Here is a 20737-nt window from a genome sequence, read left to right as displayed (position 1 = left end):
CCGCTCTACCATGATGATAGAGAGCACATCGTTTGTTTCTGATACAATTCTGTGACAAATACTCCTCCACCTCTCTTGAGACCAATTAGACCTCATTATCTGTTAAAAGACAGTCAGGAAGACCCTCCCTAGCAAACATTTCTTCCAGAAATTTAATAACATCCTTGGTTTTAGTGCTCCGTACAATCTTGATCTCTGGCCATCTAGAAAACATGTTCTTTAAAACCAACACGTAACACTGACCAGAACAACCAGAAATGGATCCTAGAAGATCTAAAGCAACTTCTTGCTAGCACCTGGTGGGCTCCAGACGTATCACCATAGGTTGAACTCTCGTCTTTAATGCTTTGTCACACTTATTGCACACTGCACAGTCTCTCACCGTTCGCTCAACCTGAAGATCAACACCAGGCCACCAGAAATGCAAACAAATCCTCTCTTTGGTTTTCGAAACACCCAGGTGTCCCTGTTGTGCCTGATGAACAATTCTTGATTTAACAGAAGACGTAGGAACTAGTTTCGTACCCCTCCATAGTACTCCAGAACTAATGGACAATTCATCTCGAACATTCCAAAACTTACGAACTTCCTCATTTAGTCCGTTTATACCTTTCCACCCTTCGGTTACCAACTCAGATACTTTCATTAGAACAACATCATTACGCATTGAATCTTTCAATTCTTTTTCATTCAAAACATATGTTATTACTTCACATACTTTGCATTCATCATCATCATCCCACAAGTCATCCAAACCCTCAGGAGTAGAACTTAAATTGGTCTGAACAAGGCGAGAAAGACAATCTGACACTTTGTTTTCTACCCCAGCTATGTAGTTTACAACTAAATCATAGTCTTGAAGAGCAACAATCCACCTGCAAATTCTTGAGGAAACAGCTTCCAGACTCTTTTGAACAAGTCTTTCAACAGTTTGTAATCTGAGAGTACAATAAATGAGCTTCCCCAAAGATTTTTTTTTCGTTTCCTGATGGCCCCCAAAAGGCACAGAGTCTCTTTCTCTATGACTGAGTGCTAAATTCCGGTCCTACCAGTGTTCTAGAGAGAAACATAATGGTCACTTCTTTACCATCTTTGACTTGTTTAAGAACTGCACCCAGCCCCTTTAAACTAGCATCAGTAAGTAAGATAGACTTGGCTGTTATATCAAAACTGCGGAGTGAAGGAGCACTACTCAAAGCATTCTTAATATCATCAAACTCCACCGTTATTTAGGTGACCACACAAATTTCACACCTTTCTTTGAAAGTGATCTCAGAATGTGCGTGAAGCAAACTGAGCATCAAATTTGTTATAATATTCTGCCATTCCTAGGAAAGTGACCCACTCATCTCTGGTTTGTGGTCTATCGTTTTCACCAAATGATCCCTTGGTTTTACACCCTCCTTAGTCAATTTGTGTCCCAAGTAGTCAATTTCAGAAAGATTAAACCTGCACTTACTCTCACGAAGGGTCAATTCATGATACCTAAACCTAAACAGGACAGCTATAAGCCTCTCATTATGTTCTTTCTACAAGGAACCATGTATCAGAACATTGTCCTAATGTATCTTTACCACTGCCAAACCTTGCAAGACGTCTTCCATGGCTCGCTGAAAGACTGAAGCAGCAGAATTAAGACCAAAGGGAAGGCGTGTAAATTTGTAAGTCCCAAATGGTGTGATGAAAGCTGTCAAAATAATGGAATCACTATCTATCTTGATTTGATGGTATGCTGCTCTCAGGTCTAAAGTAGAACAGACCTCCGCCACCTCTAGTTGGGTCAACATTTCAGTGATATTCGGGAGTGGATACTTGTCTGCAACAACTGCACGATTAAGGCTGCGAAGATCAACACAAAGCCTTATGTCACCTGAAGCCTTATGTGCAAGAACGGCCGGAGCTAACCAATCACGTGCTTCAGTCTCCACTATGATGCCTTTCTTTTTTAACTTCTCTAGCTCACTGCACATGGAGTCTCTCAATGCCAAAGACACACTGGGCACTTTGCAAGAGACAGGAACAGCATCTGCTCTAAGAAAGATTCTGTGAGTATAATCTGAAAGACACCCCAACTTTTCCCTGAAAACTTGTTCAAACTCACTACGTAAGTCATTTACTTGGGTGACATTAACTGAATCCGGTATATCCTCCATTTTGCAAGTTGGAATACTCTCAACCTTACAAGTTGGAGCAGTAAAAGACTCATTACAATACATGGATCTTCACCAGGAGTCAACATCACTCCAAGATCAGCTTGATGAATCCAGCTCATAATACAGTCTCCCCTGCAGGATATGTATATTTTCCCAGCAGTAAATTTGCCTTTATATTCAATTTCCCCCCAAAAAATAACTAACTCTGCTGCAATTCTACTGCCAACGCTGGGACCCTGTGTTTTTTTAACTTTGATATTCAGCCTACCTCGTGCGGAACCCGCTTCGCGGGTCCCGCTGCGTGGGGGGTTCTTTGCTGTCATCTACGGACCCTGCCTGTGATTGTGGGAGTAGGTGAACTGGTCAAGCAGGGCTGCGAGCGCGGGACTGGGACTACCATTCCCAGGAGCGCCCGCCAGCCCGGATTCACAGCACCTGGGCCGCTCTCCCTGCCTGCTCCTCCCCACCTTTGTGCTTTTAAGCCCCAGCCTCCGGATCTCAACTGGGACGCTCTGCTGCAATTCTACTGCCAACGCTGTGACCCTGTGTTTTTTTAACTTTGATATTCAGCCTACCTCTTGCGGAACCCGCTTCGCGGGTCCCGCTGCGTGGGGGGTTCTTTGCTGTCATCTACGGACCCTGCCTGTGATTGTGGGAGTAGGTGAACTGGTCAAGCAGAGCTGCGAGCGAGTGCGAGCACGGGACTGGGACTACCATTCCCAGGAGCGCCCGCCAGCCCGGATTCACAGCACCTGGGCCGCTCTCCCTGCCTGCTCCTCCCCTCAATCTACAGTCCTATTAATTGGTCTCCCTAGTTCAGCTGCGCGGAAGCGCGCGGGAGCGTCCCGGGCTTAATTGGTCTCCCTAGTTCCGCTGCGCGGAAGCGCGCGGGAGCGTCCCGGGAGAAGCCCGGGAGAAGCCCGGGACAAGGGCGGGACCGTCTGTGGCCGTCAGGGGCTGAAGGTGGCTGGGCTGGGCCCGCCCTCTGACATCGTGCCATTGACGACTTGATACAGTACGTTCCTTGTCTTGAGAGATCCCTGGTGTTTGCTCATATACTATTGTTTATTGTTTGCTGGTTGTAAAGTATGTCCTCTCCTTTAAATACCACTGCCCAGATCCCTACCCAGGCTGAAGTGGGGTTAGCTACTCTGGGTCCTCTAGACAAATACTTCAGTTGGGTAACCCAAGATATTGATAAAGAAATCGCTTTGGCGGAGAGGCGCGCCGAGCGTAGGTTATCTATTGAACTCCTAAAAATTCCCTTGGAGAAACGGCCACCTCAGGGTTTCCCGGCACTAGCATTGGTTCCTCCCTTGTCATCTTTAACCCTCCCAGTTGTACTGGAATCGCCCTATGCCTTTCCCCCCTCATCAGAGCTGTTGGCTGGCTCGCCTGTGGGTCTTGATGTGCCCTTTCTGTCTTGCACCTTGCCCCCAATACCAACCGGCTTACCTACAGGGCAGGTGACCACTGTCGAACCGAGCATGTCAATTCACGTAGATAAAATAAAACCAAGTACCAAAAGGAAAAGTAGTGCTGCTACGAAGAAGTGCAATCTTCCCAAACATCCGAAAAAAATAAGGAAAGTTGGAATATCCCAGCCCCCTTCTTGCAAGCCCATTGAGGCTGACTCTGGTGGGGTTGAGACTATTAAGGAGGGAGTCGTTCCGGCTAGTCCTGTATCTAACGCGAACGACCATTCAGCGATGGGATCGGCTGAGACATTATCTTCTGTTCCAGCCCTGCTTCTCGAGTTGGAGAGGCTGATGAGGTCTCTCCTGATTCCTATCGAGGAGCGAGTTAAAAAATTAGCTGATCGGTTAGATCATTTTGAGCAGGCTACTTTAGATAACTTTTTTTCCACCAAAGCCTTAATTAAGTCCCACCCTGGGACGGGGATAGCATTAATTTTTCGAAACCAAAAGGCCAGGCAAATGGCGTGTCCATTGCTGTGCCCCCTCCCCCCATAGCCAGCATTGCAAGTAAACATCAGTCGAAGGGACAAATCCCCAAGACCAACTTAGATTTGTCGGACCGCCTAAGTACTAATACCATCAAACAAACTAAGCTGCCTGGTACTATGGCGATGGGTAACAAAGAGAGTTCCAAAAGTGGCAACCCTGTACCTAATGGTTCCCAACCCTCACCAAGCAGTTTAAAACCATGTCTTGGCGCTCCTGCTAAGGGTAACAAAGACAGCTCCAAAACTAACAACACTGCATTGAATAGTTCCCAACCACTATCAAGTATTCCAACATCCTGTCCTGCTGCTTCTGCCATTGGCCTGCCCAACACCCTCCCAATGAAGGCACCGCGTAGGATACCTCCAATGAATCTCACCCCAGATTCTTATCCTTTCGTGGTTGTCCTCACGAATGTACCTCCTTTGTTAGCCGGGCAAAGAGAATCTTTCCAGATGCTAAAAAACAAGGTAATGCACTGGTTGAAGGCAAATAGACCACTGCCCGGGGAAGTGGATGGGCTGATCATTGGAGTGAGAAGGACAGATTGGATAGGTTGTACTCCTAAGAACTTGGGGGGAGAGTGTATAGTTGTTAATTTTCAAGATCCCAGGGTGGCACGTATAATTACGAAGCAAAATTGGGGCACAAGCAGCGGTGGGATTGGTGTGGTTGATCTTACATTTTTTTATCCAAGACCAACAGGTGTTCAATTTGGTATGACAAGTGAATTGGGTTATTGTAATAATTTCCCCTCCCCAGGGTTTGTTCCTTTCCCTGTACCATTACAACGGAGCAATTTTTATAATGGACCAATGTATAATCGTTTCGATGTAATGAAAGATCTAGGGTGGGTCCATTGACAAAATTTTGATTATTGCCTGAACAATAGGGAAGGTATGACCCGTTGGGATATATGTGAGAAGTTTGTGTCAACTGATTTGTCTAAAAATGTGGAAACTAACGAATTGAGAACTGGTTGGGCGACTGTGATTTTGGAGGAAACTTGTGGGGAGTGCATCCCAATTTCTGGGGCTTCTGAAAACGAGGAACCAATTATACTTAGTACTATTGGTACCCAGGAGGTTGACCATAACACAGAGGATACTATCCGAGAGAGGGAGGGGCATGATGGATTTTCAGCAAAAAACTCTGGGATGTCCTGTCTAGGAGCTGTACCCAAGGAAGGCCCCAGTTTGGGGACGTTTTTCTCATGGAACATCACGGGGTTGAGTAGCAAGCTGACTTCCCTAAACTGGATAGATTTTGTTAATGGCTTTGAAGTCTGCTTATTCCAGGAGACATGGGCTTGTGACCCTATATTTCTTCCTGGTTACTTAAATTTTTCAATTCCGGCCAGTAGAGGTTCCAGGGGTCGACCGATGGGAGGCCTAACTATTTGGGTAAGACAATGTCTTCAGATAACAACTAAAGTGGTGGATTTGGGTTGTAAAGATATCCAAATGCTAAGAATAACCTCTGAAAAGTGGGGAGGGATAGATATATACAATATCTATGCCAGGGGTAGCTCCACTGGGAGTTCACCCATCCTAGAGGCCTTGTCCACCTTTTTGGAATCACAGTCCATGGGTAATAAAGTTGTAGTAGCTGGTGACCTAAATAGGACTTTCGAACCATTGGATAGTTCGGACGATCCCCTAGGGCAAGAAGAGGACACACAATGGGGTGTACCGACCTTACATCTGGCTCCTGTGAAGCGGTGGACAAAAGATATATTACAACTGAACGCCATCTGCTTGGAACATGGGTTGAGAGCCCTAAATGGGAGGACGAAGGGCGATAGGGAAGGTGCCTGTACATTCGACAATGGTTATAACCAAAGTCGGATAGACTATGTCCTTTGCAGCCTTAATTTGTGGCAGTTGGTATGCGACATGAAAATCGAAGGCAGACTGGAAAGTGACCATAATCCCCTCTGTGTGACCCACGATTGGTGGATGGCCATATCAGGGAACCCTCAATCAAGCGATGGTCCAATGTTTACCATGGCTAATGACATGCGCAGACTCAACTGGCCGAGTGTACTGGCGAATGCAGAGTCTATGGACTTTATAAGTTCTGAGGTGGACACTGCAATCGCTGCTATGGAGGCTGTAAATTCTGTAATTCCAGGCTCAAGAGAAATAACGGACATACACAACAAACTCTTTTCCCTTTTAAAACCGCATTTTTTAAGGTCCAGCAATACAAATAGGAAAAAACCACCCAAACCAGAAAGGTGGTTTAACCATCAGTGCAGGGAAGCCAGGTTAAGCTTGGGAAGAGCAATCAGGAATAGGGATAAAGCAGCGATTGGCGAGGCTAGGAAGCACTACAAGGTCAGCGTATCACTAGCAAAAAAAACATGGGATGAAAAGTATTGGGCAGAACTAAAGGAGGCTTCAGGGGCTAAGGATTCCAGGTTATTCTGGAACATTGTCAAGTGGGGCAGAGGTGGATCTCCAAATAAACCCGACAATAATGTCTCTGAGGGTGCCTGGGTGGAGTACTTCAAACCCCAATATGCTGAGACTACCGAGTTTAATGATGTGGAGGTAATTTCAGCTGTATTCCCTACTGGGAATTTATTCTCCCCTAAAGAAACTGAAGTTGCAATATGCGCTGCCAAAGGGAGAAGGGCCCCGGGTTTAGATGGGATACCCTCTGATGTTTTTATAAACGATAAGGCGAGGTGGGTTAGGTATGTATTCCTTCTTGGGAATGCAATTGCAAAGGGAACGGCAGTCCCAGAGTTATGGAAGGGAGCAACTATTATACCTTTATATAAAAAGGGGATCGGTCCCTCCCGGCCAATTATAGGCCGATAAGTTTGATTGCCACTATCCAAAAAGTGGTGGGGGGGATGGTGGTAAACAAGCTAATGGATTGGGTAGACGAGAACAACGCCCTGTCCCCATATCAGGCTGGATTCCGGCGGGCTACAAGCACAGTCGATCATGTGTTTCGCTTTGCTCTGCTGCAGTGGGGGACGGTGGTGCTTGGCGAGGGCAGCCTGTATGTTGCCTTTGTCGACTTGCGGGCTGCCTTCGACCTGGTCCCAAGGAGAAAGCTCTGGGCAGTTCTGAGCGAAATAGGCCTTCCGGCTGAGTTACTTACTCTGATAATGAGGTTGCACGAGTGTAACTTTGCCAAAGTCCAGTGGGGTACGACTGGTGAATCATCTGCCGACTTTCCAATTGGTCGCGGAGTACGACAGGGGTGTGCTATGGCCCCCCCTGCTTTTTTCCCTATTCATTAACGGAATTGTGGCTCGGATGCTGGATGCCAGTGTCGATGCACCTTCGTTGGCGGGCCTCAGGGTCCCGATCCTGATGTTCGCCGACAATACTCTGATTTTATCTAAAACACCGGCCGGCTTACAGCGAGCTTTAAACATCTTTACCTCTTCTGTGGGGAACATGGCCTGGAAGTTAACGTGGGCAAGACCAAGTTGATGGCCTTCTCACCGAAACGTAGACCCCGGCCTAAAATACTTTTGAACAATTGTGTGCTAGAGGTTGTTACTGTATTTACCTATCTTGGTGTGCAGATAGCAAATAATCTAAAATGGTCCCAACATATAGAAAAGGCGGTTTTGAGGCACCAACAGATTTCGGGGGCACTCCGGGTGGAACACAAAAAATCAAAATCAAAGCCTATAAAACCAGTCCTGGCAGTTTATGATGCCAAGGCTATTGGCTCTGCCCTATATGGGGCTGAGCTGTGGGGCTTCGATAGGCTTCTCCCCTTGCAAGTATCGGAGAATAGGTTCCTTAGGGGAATCACGGGTCTCCCCCAGAGTACACCACTAATCCCGCTTGGCCTTGATCTAGGGAGAAGATCAGTTAGTGACCGAGCGCGATTGCGCCCGATTCTCTATTGGAGACGCCTCTGGACTACCCCAGAGATACGGCACTATGCAGAGGGGTTCCTTGCCATAATTAAAGCTGACACCTTTCATAAAATAGTATGGTTAAAAAATCTTAGGACTGCTCTAGGTGACCTCTGCCTCTCCCACCTATGGGATAATCCATCTGGGGAACCCTTTCCAAGTAAAAACATAATTAAAAGCTTATATTGGGATTGGATGGATGGCAGACTTTGGAATAGAACGAGACCAGATACAATGGCGGGGCGCTTCCTAGAAATCAAATTGTGTCCTATATTGGAACAATACTGGGATAGCATCACCAACCCTGGGGATAGGAAGCTTTTCTTCCAGTTAAGATCAGGTGCCCTTCCTCTGAGATCACTGACGGGTAGGTGGAGGAGTATAACTACGTCGTGCTGCCCGGTTTGTGGTGCAACCGAGGAAAGTATAGGTCACTTTTTATTCTTGTGCAAAGCTTACGCCACCCCGAGAATAGTTTGGCTAGCTCCCGTTTGTAGAAACCTAGGGACATCCAGGGGTGTTGAGGCGTTACGAATTATTTGCACAGCCACTGATATGCCTATTGTTCTAGGAACAGCAAAGTATTTGGGGTGGGCATGGTCCATTAGACGGAGGGCAATTTCCATTAATGTAATTTAATTAGGGTCTAAGTGATTTCTGTGTAAAAGTATATGAAAGATTTCTTTTTTATTGCTTATGTATGTATAAATGTTTCAAAAATATGTATAAACAAGATTTTTTTTTTTAATGGGATAGATTTTAAATGTATGTTTGTGCTTTTATGAGTCTATCACTCGAATAAAGCTTTTGAATCAGAACTAAATCATTTTATAGGTTGACCTCCATAAGCAAGAGGTCTAATATCTGGTTTAAAAACGTTAACTTTGTTAACCAAAGTAGAGTCACAAACTCTTTTTGGGATTAATGTAATCTTTGCACCAGAGTCAAAGAGCATTTTAACGGTATGACCATTTACTTGAATGCCGTCAACTGGGCTCTTGGAGGCCTTACTAGAATCTTCGACTACATGAACTAGAACCTCACCACAATGAAGTTCATCTGACTCCAAATCTGAAGCATTCTGTATGAAAACTTCCTTCACATCTTTGTTCTTTTTGTATACTTTTGTCCTACACACTTTTGCTATGGGACCTATTTTACCACAATTTTTACTCTTAGCGGACAGAGCAGGACAAGATTTATCATTGGCTAGGTGACCAACAGTGTCACAGCGATAACACTTAACTGTAATGTTCTTCTTAGGTTTTACATTCGTCAATACATTAGATTTAGAAGTATTTGGTTTTGTCACACGTTGTACTTTTTTACCATTTACTTTAGTACCAGACTCCTTTTTAATTACTTCATCACAGGCAAGAGAGTGTTCCAGACGTTTGGCAATGGAGATAATTTCCTCCAATTTTGGATCATCCTTCTGCCACAATTCATCTTTGACCTTTTCTATGTTACAACCTAACATAAATTGATCGCGGATGCGTTCATCAAGTGCATTATCAAATTTACATGTCGAAGCTAATTTCCGTAAATGTGTAACATATACTTCAACTGATTCTTGTGGAAGTTGCATACATCTTCCAAAATGGTATCTCTCTAAGACCGTCATTACTTTCGGAAGATAGTGTTTGTCTATTTTTTTTTGGCAAATCTCAAACTCATTAAGTCCAGTGGATTCTTCATCATTCAGATCAGGTAGATGTTCAAACACATCCTGACCCTCTGACCCCAAATAATACAGAAGTAAAGCAGACTTCCTTTCAGCGCTTAAAGAAACTCCACATACTCTGGCGTAATTAAGCGATTCTAGGACTGAACCAAAACTCATGCAAAGGGCAAGTATCTTAAAACATTACCTAGATCATAAGTTGAACATAAAGTCAGCACATATTAACCCCTTCTGTGCTCATGACGAGCTCAGCTCGTCATGAGGCACAGTGCTCGTGTGCTCATGACGAGCTGAGCTTGTCATGACCACACCCATTTCTATTATGGTCCAGCACAGCAGGCAAATATCTCAAGCAGCCAAGGTGTTAAACATCAGGTTATAACAATACCCCAGTAAAGCAGTCAGCGGGAAGTGGTTGTTCAACCATAAGGGACCGAGTGGAATAGATGTCCTTCCAAAAGGATGCTATCACTCCACACGTACCAAGAGGGAGAAGTCTGCATGGTCTTCCTGACATTTTGGGCACTGGTGGGATCTAGTAGGGTCACATTTCTAAAGTGCATCGGTGGTGATATTTATAATGTATTAGTTTATGCCGGCGTTTTCCTGAAACCAGTTTAGTCTGCATACAGTAGTAATACCAAATCTTATCCAAAACTGGGATACCCAGGTCACGTTTTCATACAGCCCTGGCTCTCTCCATTCCGGCAGGTTTTAATTGTAAGAAAGTGTGATATAATTTAGAAACAAGATGGCTATTATCTGGGGAGCGATCATTAACATGAGCAGTGAGAAATCTTTAGGTTCAGTCGGGTAGGCAGGTATCATAGCCCACAAAGTACTGTGTATACAGTGCAATGTAAATTTTTCCATAGTCCATATCCATAGTCATCAACTGTCCTTCCTAAGGCATAGTGGAAGTGGGCTTGAGCACCCCATCTATAAACAGGTCACCCGTGATGTGTTATTTGTGTAAAGAGTACACTTTACCAGTTGCTCAAGAGTGAGTGTTAGCCACGGGTTGTTTATAAGTAGTATATGCAGGAAATAAAGTGCATCCCTACCGAGATAGCGCAGGAGCTTAAATTATGCTCAACTAGCAGTGGCAAGGGTCTGTATTGTATTGGGGTCACACGGGAAACCTTGAGGCAAATGGTGGCGAATGGGAGATGCAATTGCTGTGCCTTCTCAGGTTTGGGAAATGCCTGTCGAGTGATACTAGTAATAAGCATATTGTGCTTGGACTACATAGAAATAAATTTGGAGGTCTGGGACTCAAAATCCACTGCGTTTATAGGAGAGTGTGAGGACATCCCAACAGATGTGGGGCTGGAAACTGGCCCATATGAGGCGAATGAGCAACCCATGCAGGGAGGTAAAACACTGCTGGTAATGGAAATGGGAATATTTTAAAAAAGATAGAGAAAGCGAGGCAGCACAACCATTTTAATGATTGCTGTGCGCCCAGTCATGACCACCAGCAGCCTAATCAATCGCTGGACTTGCATTTCGAGTTTTACCAAAGCACATCCATATTTGTGACTGATTACTTCTGAACGTTCCCCGTGGTTATGGATGCCCAAGTACCTGGCGGAGTCCATGCACTATTGTATGGGGAATTCAAGGTTGCAAGGCACAGTGGCATCCGTAAGTGGGAATAATTTGGATTTACTCCAGTTAATATGCAGGCCAGAGTAAATACCGAATCGCTGTACCTCCTGAACAAGTGGTGGTAAATTGATTAAGGGGTCACAAACTAACAACATTATGTTGTCCACATAGAGGCTAACTAACTGTGTCCCTTGTGGGAATCTAAGGTCCCTATGGAGATATTTTTCCTGTACACGGCGGACTAAAAGGTCCATGGCAATTTTAAAAAACATGAGAAAGTGGGCAGTATTTTTTGGTACCGTGCATAAAGGGGAACTGCTCTGAGTACCATTGTGACAAAATTGGGCCAAGGGATTTTGGTATAACAGGCGAATAAGATTGTGGAAGCCGTTAGGCATGCCCAGTCACTGCAAATAAAGTGCAAAGGGTAATCTAAGTGTAATGATGTGGTACATAACCAGTTTGCAGGGGAGGAATGATGTCCATTAATAAAGATAGGTGGGTAGCTCGAACCCTGGTCAGTATATTGATATCAAAATGTATGAGGGACAGTTGTCAATATTAAGAGCAGTAGAATGGAGGGTTGTTGCGTTTGAGTAGGAATGTAATGACAGCTTCCTGCATCGTGGTGGGGAGGGAGGGGAGTCATGTTCCAGAGACTCAGAGACTCGGCATACATATCTAATAAATGAGGGTCCAGGAGTGGTGTATAAGCTTTATAAAAGTCGCCAGTGAACCCATCCAAGTCAGGAGCTGTGGAGCCACTCAAGTCATCTATGGTCTGAGAGTTCCTCACACCTCATGGGAGAGGCGAGGAACTGCTGTTGGCTTTTGAGCCAAACCATAGCGATTTCAGATAAGTAATTGATCAAAGCATCTTCATCTATGCCTGGGCGAGATGTGTAAATTGTCTTGTAGTAGTATGTAAAATCTGCCAAAATGATAGCGTTGTAAGTGACTTCTCTGTCATCCAGCAGCCGCAAGTGAGTTCGATATGTGGCATGGTAAGGGGAACGAAGCAAACAAGCCAGTGTTAGATCAGGGCGTTCACCCTCACCACACCGGCGCGCTCTAGCATACTTGACGACGTAAGCTTCCTCCAGTTTGTCAAGGTCCTGGAACTAGTGTAATAATTTTGATCTATCATGGAGCTGATGACGTTAACAGGGCTGAGTAAAAAGTATTATCACGCTGCCGCAGGAATTTGACGTAATGCATCTGACAAAAGGAATGTGTCAAGAAGATCTGTAAGGGTCTGTAGGGGATGAGGTTTAGAAATTGCTGTGGAACCCGTGGAATCAAGCACTGGTTGTCGGGTAAGGTTTAGGTCACTGCCCAGTATAATATATTCAGTCTGGTATTGACTTACTTGTGTGGATAAGTCTGTAAAGAAATCCGGGGAGTTCATGTTTGGTGCACATACCTTGCCAAGCAACACTGTCCGACCTGCCAACTCTCCCAACACTAACAAATATTGACCTGCAGGGTTTGGGACAGTCCGTATCAGCTGAAAAGGGACACAGCTATGTATCAAGAGGCACACCTATGTGATTAGAAACTATAGTGAAAGAAATAGCATTGAGTACCTCATGAGGATGCACAATTGCCAGCTGGTCTGGGTGCTAGGTATATTTCCTGAAGGAAGGCCATTTGAACCCAGTGGCGTTGTAAATAAGCAAGGAGCAGTTTCCCTTTTCTAGGATTATTCAAACCTCTGAAGTTCCATGTCATACAGGAGAGTGGGAGCACGGAGTCTTTACTAGTGGGTGGAGGCATAATATCTGAGAACAATATTGCATACAAATAAAGCTTGTAAGGGTAAGATGTTCAGGTGTACACTAATTGTGATGTATTCTTCAAACTCTCATCATGATATACACTCAGTCTGTATTCCTCAGGCTATTCTGTGAGCCGTTTTACTAGTGTTGATTGAAATTAATTGGTTTCCTCCTCTGACTTGCATTGCACTTAATTACCTGCTGTCCATTTTCTAAATTAGTCAATTTCCTGCCACTTATTTCAGCAGTAAGCTAAGAACATATGAATACAAATGCGTGTTGCACAGCTACATCACAATCTTGTGGCAGAGTTTGCTTCCCAGAAAAACTGAAACAAGGTCCTCTTCCTAAGCTTTGGAATGAGTTGTCATTTTAGCTGTGATGTGCCTGTCCCCTTCCTTTTATATTTTTGTGTGCTAATACAGAATTTTCATCTTCGCCCTTGGAGCCTTTTGTAGAGTGCTCCTTTGCCATGTACTGAAAATATAATAAAAAAAGTATACTGGCCAGCTGCTTTTAAATTCTCAATGCTGTTCTTTCTTTTCCACTTTGCTACCTTTGTTTTCTAGGTTTGCCCAGTTTGGGATATGAGAAGAGCTGTGTTTTATTTAACATCGGTGCATTGGCAAGTCAGATTGCTTCAGAACAGAACCTGGATAATGATGAAGGGTTAAAGGCTGCAGCAAAGTTTTATCAGGTATCAACATTTGCTTGCTTATGTGTACCTATATTTTGTATGTTCATGATTGGGACTAATACAGCAGTTCAAGACTGACAAAAACAGGGTGATTCTATAAATTAGAATGCTTAGTTTACTTAAAAGTAATCCTTTGAATTGGAATATTAATGCAAACATTTACCAGTTCTTGGTTGCTAGGAAATAAATCATTAGCTGTAAAATGTGCTGGAAATCCAGAAATAGTGATGCAGATTGCACGTACTTCCAATTACTTTTGTTATAAAGTGCATTATCTCTCAAGGGTTTCTCCAGTTCTTTGCGAATAAGAAATGTAGATCATGGTTGACCGTACCAGAAATTAGCCTAGGCTAAAAGTTGCAGAACCAAAAGAAATGTAAGCAAAAGTGTATATCATGGTTTGTGGAAGACTTTGAAAAACAAAATAAAAATAGATAGTAAGATTTTGTACCAGAAATTTCCACATGAGTTTACAAATACAGCATGGCAGCACCATATATTACAAGAGTTTCTGTTAACTGGGCTATTTGTCAGTCCTTGAATAATACTAAGGAAGTTGTATTTATTTCTGTTGAACTTCTCATTTTTTGTTTTGAGAGATTTCACACTGTGTGATCTGTAGTAAGTATTGTCAAAGGATCATGTCTGTTAATCGCCCTATTTAGTATTGTATGTGATGTCTGGGAGTTGCCATGATAGTTCTGTAAAGTTTTGTGGCTTCTTTGATTGAGTTATGGAATGTTCTTATAGCCCCACATTGAGCCTGTAGTGTACGGTCTGCTGCTATTTGCAGATTTAGAAAATTGTCAAGCCTCTCAACTTGATTGGTACGTAAGCAGAGGGTTATCCATTGGTGTAGTACTAGTCCTCTGAATTATAAGTGATTTGGTGTATCTGCTCCTGTATTTTCCAGCTGCTGGAACAATGGGTCTCCTTTTACGGGTCTGAACATGTGTTCAGTCAAGTTGCTTTGGGCTGCAAGTGCAGCTCAGCCCTAGTCCCCAACTTCTGCATTGACGCTTGCCCTAATGCATGTTTCCCCCTGCCAGACCACATCTTCCGCTACTCTCTGCCACTGTCCGCAAACCCTTTCCCATGCTGCCCACCTCACCCCACCCAGCAGATGGTAAATATTAATCCATACAGAACTGGGAATTCTGAGTAGAGTTATGCCCATAAAAAACGAGTCTGCGCAGCTCTTCCCCCATTCTACAGGCATTTACTCATAAGTGTTGTTGGGTTTGGAGCTACTGTCTGGAATTGATTGCCTCAGCATCTAACTGAAGCTAACTCTTAATCGCACTGCATTGCCAAAATGTGTGAAGGAGTTTTCCTGGCTTCGGTGTTGACATCCACTCTGATTGGGTTTGACTGCCTCTCTGATGCCAAAATCTATGCCTGTGATTTGTACTCTGGTGCCAAAGGAGGTCCTTCTACTTATACTGTCTGACTTCAAGCCAAACTGGTCTCTGACTTGACTGAAGTTGTGCCTTGAATCCACTTTAATGCATGCAGTTCCTAAATAGTCAGATTCAGATTGCCTCTGCCAAGGAGCTGCCCTCCGCTTCTTCACCAGATTTTTGGTTCCCATTCTTATCACAGCCAGCCATCAGAGATGACAGTGGAGATGATGTGACAATTTCCCCCTTGTTATGATTAGGTCATCGACATGTACTTGCCAGGATGCCAGTTGGCTGCAAATGAGGGTATCCAGGTGCTGCTGTAGGGGGGCTCAGTTGAATAGCCAGGTCTTGAGTCCTTTTCTGAATTCCAGCAGGGAGGACGAGGTCCAGAGGAGAAGTGGGAGGATGTTCCAGGACTTTGCGGTGTCCAGCGGATCTCTGCCTGGTGTGAGGAGTACCAATATTAGAGCCTCCTGGAGTGAGTCTTGGAGCAGGGCCCTCTCCTATGCCTCATTGTACACCTCCAGCAATCTGGGAGATAGCAAGGCACTGAAGGCGGCATAATATTCTATGGGGAACCCATCTGTGCCCGGGGCCTCATCACAAGCAATCTGCTCTATATCCATGAAGGTCTACTCGACCTGCAGGGAGGCATCAAGCTCTGCCAATTGCAGCGGAGCCTCTGAAAATGTCCCCAAGGTTATCTGCGGAAGGACAGCAGCTTCCGCGTACAAGGTCTGATAGTAGACAACAAAGGCATCATTAATAGCTGCCGGAGTGTACCCAAAGTACCTTCTTAAACAAGAATTTCTCAAACAGCTGAACGCATTTACACCAAACATCTCTCCTCTCTCTCCTCTCCTCTCCTCTCCCTCTCTCCTCTCTCTCCTCTCCTCTCCTCTCTCTCCTCTCCTCTCCTCTCCTCTCCTCTCCTCTCCTCTCCTCTCTCTCCTCTCCTCTCCTCTCCTCCTCTCCTCTCCTTCCCTCTCCTTCCCTCCCTCTCCCTGTCATCTCGCTCTCTCCCTCTGTCATCTCGCTCTCTCCCTCTCTGTCATCTCGCTCTCTCCCTCTCTGTCATCTCGCTCTCTCCTCTGTCATCTCGCTCTCTCCCTCTCTGTCATCTCGCTCTCTCCCTCTCTGTCATCTCGCTCTCTCCTCTCTGTCATCTCGCTCTCTCCCTCTCTCTCTGTCATCTCTCGCTCTGTCATCTCTCGCTCTGTCATCTCGCTCTCTCCCTCTCACTCTGTCATCTCTCGCTCTGTCATCTCGCTCTCTCTGTCATCTCTGGCTCTGTCATCTCGCTCTCTCCTCTCGCTCTGTCATCTCTCGCTCTGTCATCTCTCGCTCTGTCATCTCTCGCTCTGTCATCTCTCGCTCTGTCATCTCTCGCTCTGTCATCTCTCGCTCTGTCATCTCTCGCTCTGTCATCTCTCGTCTGTCATCTCTCGCTCTGTCATCTCTCTCTCTCTGTCATCTCTCCGCTCTGTCATCTCTCGCTCTGTCATCTCTCGCTCTCCCTCTCTCTCTGTCATCTCTCGCTCTGTCATCTCTCTCTCTCGCTCTGTCATCTCTCGCTCTCTCCTCTCGCTCTGTCATCTCTCGCTCTGTCATCTCTCGCTCTGTCATCTCTCGCTCTGTCATCTCTCGCTCTGTCATCTCTCAGCTATCATCTCTCGCTCTTCATCTCTCGCTCTGTCATCTCCTCGCTCTGTCATCTCTCTCGCTCTGTCATCTCTCGCTCTCCCTCTCTCTCTGTCATCTCTCGCTCTGTCATCTCGCTCTCTCTGTCATCTCTGGCTCTGTCATCTTGCTCGCTCTGTCATCTCTGGCTCTGTCATCTCGCTCGCTCTGTCATCTCTCGCTCTGTCATCTCTCGCTCTCCCTCTCTCTCTGTCATCTCTCGCTCTGTCATCTCGCTCTCTCTGTCATCTCTGGCTCTGTCATCTTGCTCGCTCTGTCATCTCTGGCTCTGTCATCTCGCTCGCTCTGTCATCTCGCTCGCTCTGTCATCTCTCGCTCTGTCATCTCGCTCGCTCTGTCATCTCGCTCGCTCTGTCATCTCGCTCGCTCTGTCATCTCGCTCGCTCTGTCATCTCGCTCGCTCTGTCATCTCGCTCGCTCTGTCATCTCTCGCTCTGTCATCTTGCTCGCTCTGTCATCTCTGGCTCTGTCATCTCGCTCGCTCTGTCATCTCGCTCGCTCTGTCATCTCGCTCGCTCTGTCATCTCGCTCGCTCTGTCATCTCGCTCGCTCTGTCATCTCGCTCGCTCTGTCATCTCGCTCGCTCTGTCATCTCGCTCGCTCTGTCATCTCTCGCTCTGTCATCTCTCGCTCTGTCATCTCTCGCTCTGTCATCTCTCGCTCTGTCATCTCTCGCTCTGTCATCTCTCGCTCTGTCATCTCTCGCTCTGTCATCTCTCGCTCTGTCATCTCTCGCTCTCATCTCTCGCTCTCTCCCTCTCTGTCATCTCTCGCTCTGTCATCTCTCGCTCTGTCATCTCTCGCTCTGTCATCTCTCGCTCTGTCATCTCGCTCTCTCCCTCTCTCGCTCTGTCATCTCGCTCTCTCCCTCTCTCTCTGTCATCTCTGGCTCTGTCATCTCTGGCTCTGTCATCTCTGGCTCTGTCATCTCTGGCTCTGTCATCTCTGGCTCTGTCATCTCTGGCTCTGTCATCTCTGGCTCTGTCATCTCTGGCTCTGTCATCTCTCGCTCTGTCATCTCTGGCTCTGTCATCTCTCGCTCTGTCATCTCGCTCTCTCCCTCTCTGTCATCTCTCGCTCTGTCATCTCGCTCTCTCCCTCTCTGTCATCTCTCGCTCTGTCATCTCGCTCTCTCCCTCTCGCTCTGTCATCTCTCGCTCTGTCATCTCTCGCTCTGTCATCTCTCGCTCTCTCCCTCTCTGTCATCTCTGGCTCTGTCATCTCGTCTCCTCTCGCTCTGTCATCTCTCGCTCTGTCATCTCTCGCTCTGTCATCTCTCGCTCTGTCATCTCTCGCTCTGTCATCTCTCGCTGTCATCTCTCGCTCTGTCATCTCTCGCTCTGTCATCTCTCGCTCTCTCCCTCTCTGTCATCTCTGGCTCTGTCATCTCGCTCTCTCCCTCTCGCTCTGTCATCTCTCGCTCTGTCATCTCTCGCTCTGTCATCTCTCGCTCTGTCATCTCTCGCTCTGTCATCTCTCGCTGTCATCTCTCGCTGTCATCTCTCGCTGTCATCTCTCGCTGTCATCTCTCGCTGTCATCTCTCGCTGTCATCTCTCGCTGTCATCTCTCGCTCTGTCATCTGTCGCTCTGTCATCTCTCGCTCTGTCATCTGTCGCTCTGTCATCTCTCGCTCTGTCATCTGTCGCTCTGTCATCTCTCGCTCTGTCATCTCTCGCTCTGTCATCTGTCGCTCTGTCATCTCTCGCTCTGTCATCTCTCGCTCTGTCATCTCTCGCTCTGTCATCTCTCGCTCTGTCATCTCTCGCTCTGTCATCTCTCGCTCTGTCATCTCTCGCTCTGTCATCTCTCGCTCTGTCATCTCTCGCTCTGTCATCTCTCGCTCTGTCATCTCTCGCTCTGTCATCTCTCGCTCTGTCATCTCTCCCTCTGTCTCTCTCCCTCTCTCTCCCTTCTCTCCCTCTCTCTCTCTCTCCCTCTCTCGCTCCCCTCTCTCCCTCTCTCTCTCGCTCTCTCCCTCTCTCGCTCTCTCGCTCTCTCCTCTCTCTCTCGCTCTCTCGCTCTCTCGCTCTCTCGCTCTCTCCCTCTCTCATCTCGCTCTCTCCCTCTGTCATTTCTCGCTCTGTCATCTTGCTCTCTCCCTCTCTCTCATCTCTCGCATCTCTTTCTCTGTCATCTCTCCCTCGCTCTCGCTCTGTCATCTCTTTCTCGCTCTGTCATCTCTCTCTCGCTCGCTGTCATCTCTTGCTCTGTCATCTCTCTCGCTCTGTCATCTCTCTCTCGCTCGCTCTGTCATCTCTTGCTCTCTGTCATCTCTCTATCGCCTCTCTCTCACTCTGTTATCTGTCTCATTCTCTGTCATCTCTCTCTCTCGCTCTCTGTTATCTCTCTCTCGCTCTGTCATCTCTCTCTCGCTCTCTGTTATCGCTCTCTCTCGCTCGCTGTCATCTCTTGCTCTGTCATCTCTCTCGCTCTGTCATCTCTCTCTCGCTCCTCTGTTATCGCTCTCTCTCGCTCGCTGTCATCTCTTGCTCTCTGTCATCTCTCTATCGCCTCTCTCTCACTCTGTTATCTGTCTCGCTCTCTGTCATCTCTCTCTCTCGCTCTCTGTTATCTCTCTCTCGCTCTGTCATCTCTCTCTCGCTCTCTGTTATCTCTCTCTCTCGCTCTGTCATCTCTCTCTTGCTCTGTCATCTCTCTCTTGCTCTGTCATCTCTCTCTTGCTCTGTCATCTCTCTCTTGCTCGGTCATCTCTCTCTCGCTCAGTCATCTCTCTCTCGCTCGGTCATCTCTCTCTCGCTCGGTCATCTCTCTCTCGCTCGGTCATCTCTCTCTCGCTCGGTCATCTCTCTCTCGCTCGGTCATCTCTCTCTCACTCTGTCATCTCTCTCTCGCTCTCTCGCTCTGTCATCTCTCTCTCGCTCTGTCATCTCTCTCTCGCTCTGTCATCTCTCTCGCTCTCTGTCATCTCTCTCGCTCTCTGTCATCTCTCTCGCTCTCTGTCATCTCTCTCGCTCTCTGTCATCTCTCTCGCTCTCTGTCATCTCTCTCGCTCTCTGTCATCTCTCTCGCTCTGTCATCTCTCTCGCTCTCTGTCATCTCTCTCGCTCTCTGTCATCTCTCTCGCTCTCTGTCATCTCTCTCGCTCTCTTGTCATCTCTCTCGCTCTCTTGTCATCTCTCGCTCTCTTGTCATCTCTCGCTCTTGTCATCTCTCTCGCTCTCGTCATCTCTCTCGCTCTCGTCATCTCTCTCGGTCATCTCTCTCTCGCTCTCTGGCAGTTCTCTCGTCTCTTCATCTCTCTCTGTATCTCTCTCTCTCTCTCTCTCTCTCATCTCTCTCTCATCTCTCTCTTCTCTCTCTCTCTCTCTCTCTTTCATCTCTCTCTCTCTCATCTCTCTCTCTCTCTCTCTCTCTCGCTCATCTCGCTCATCTCTCTCTCGCTCATCTCTCTCGCTCATCTCTCTCTCTCGCTCATCTCTCTCTCGCTCATCTCTCTCTCGCTCATCTCTCTCTCTCTCTGCTCATCTCTCTCTCTCTCTTCGCTCACTTCTCTCTCTCGCTCATCTCTCTCTCGCTCATCTCTCTCTCTCTCGCTCATCTCTCTCTCTCTCTCGCTCATCTCTCTCTCTCTCTCGCTCATCTCTCTCTCTCTCTCGCTCATCTCTCTCTTTCGCTCATCTCTCTCTCTCGCTCATCTCTCTCTCTCGCTCATCTCTCTCTCGCTCATCTCTCTCTCGCTCATCTCTCTCTCTCTCGCTCATCTCTCTCTCTCTCTCTCTCATCTCTCTCTCTCTCATCTCTCTCTCTCTCATCTCTCTCTCTCTCTCTCTCTCTCATCTCTCTCTCTCTCATCTCTCTCTCTCTCATCTCTCTCTCTCTCATCTCTCTCTCT

General features: G+C 46.6%; 1 protein-coding gene across 4 annotated transcripts in view; it reads left to right on the top strand.

Moving 5' to 3' along the window:
• Positions 1-20737, top strand: part of PDCD6IP (programmed cell death 6 interacting protein) — a 369384-nt gene that overhangs the window by 59584 nt on the left and 289063 nt on the right. For all 4 annotated transcript variants that reach the window (XM_078688299.1, XM_078688297.1, XM_078688300.1 and 1 more), the window contains exon 4: positions 13652-13779. In XM_078688299.1, coding sequence (XP_078544425.1) covers positions 13652-13779 — 128 coding nt within the window. The remainder of the gene's footprint in view (positions 1-13651; positions 13780-20737) is intronic.

The sequence above is a fragment of the Lissotriton helveticus genome, chromosome 4_1, assembly GCF_964261635.1.
Source record: "Lissotriton helveticus chromosome 4_1, aLisHel1.1, whole genome shotgun sequence".
Taxonomy (NCBI): domain Eukaryota; kingdom Metazoa; phylum Chordata; class Amphibia; order Caudata; family Salamandridae; genus Lissotriton; species Lissotriton helveticus.
The sequence above is the reverse complement of the archived record's forward strand: the minus strand, read 5'-3'. Positions and strand labels throughout refer to the sequence as shown.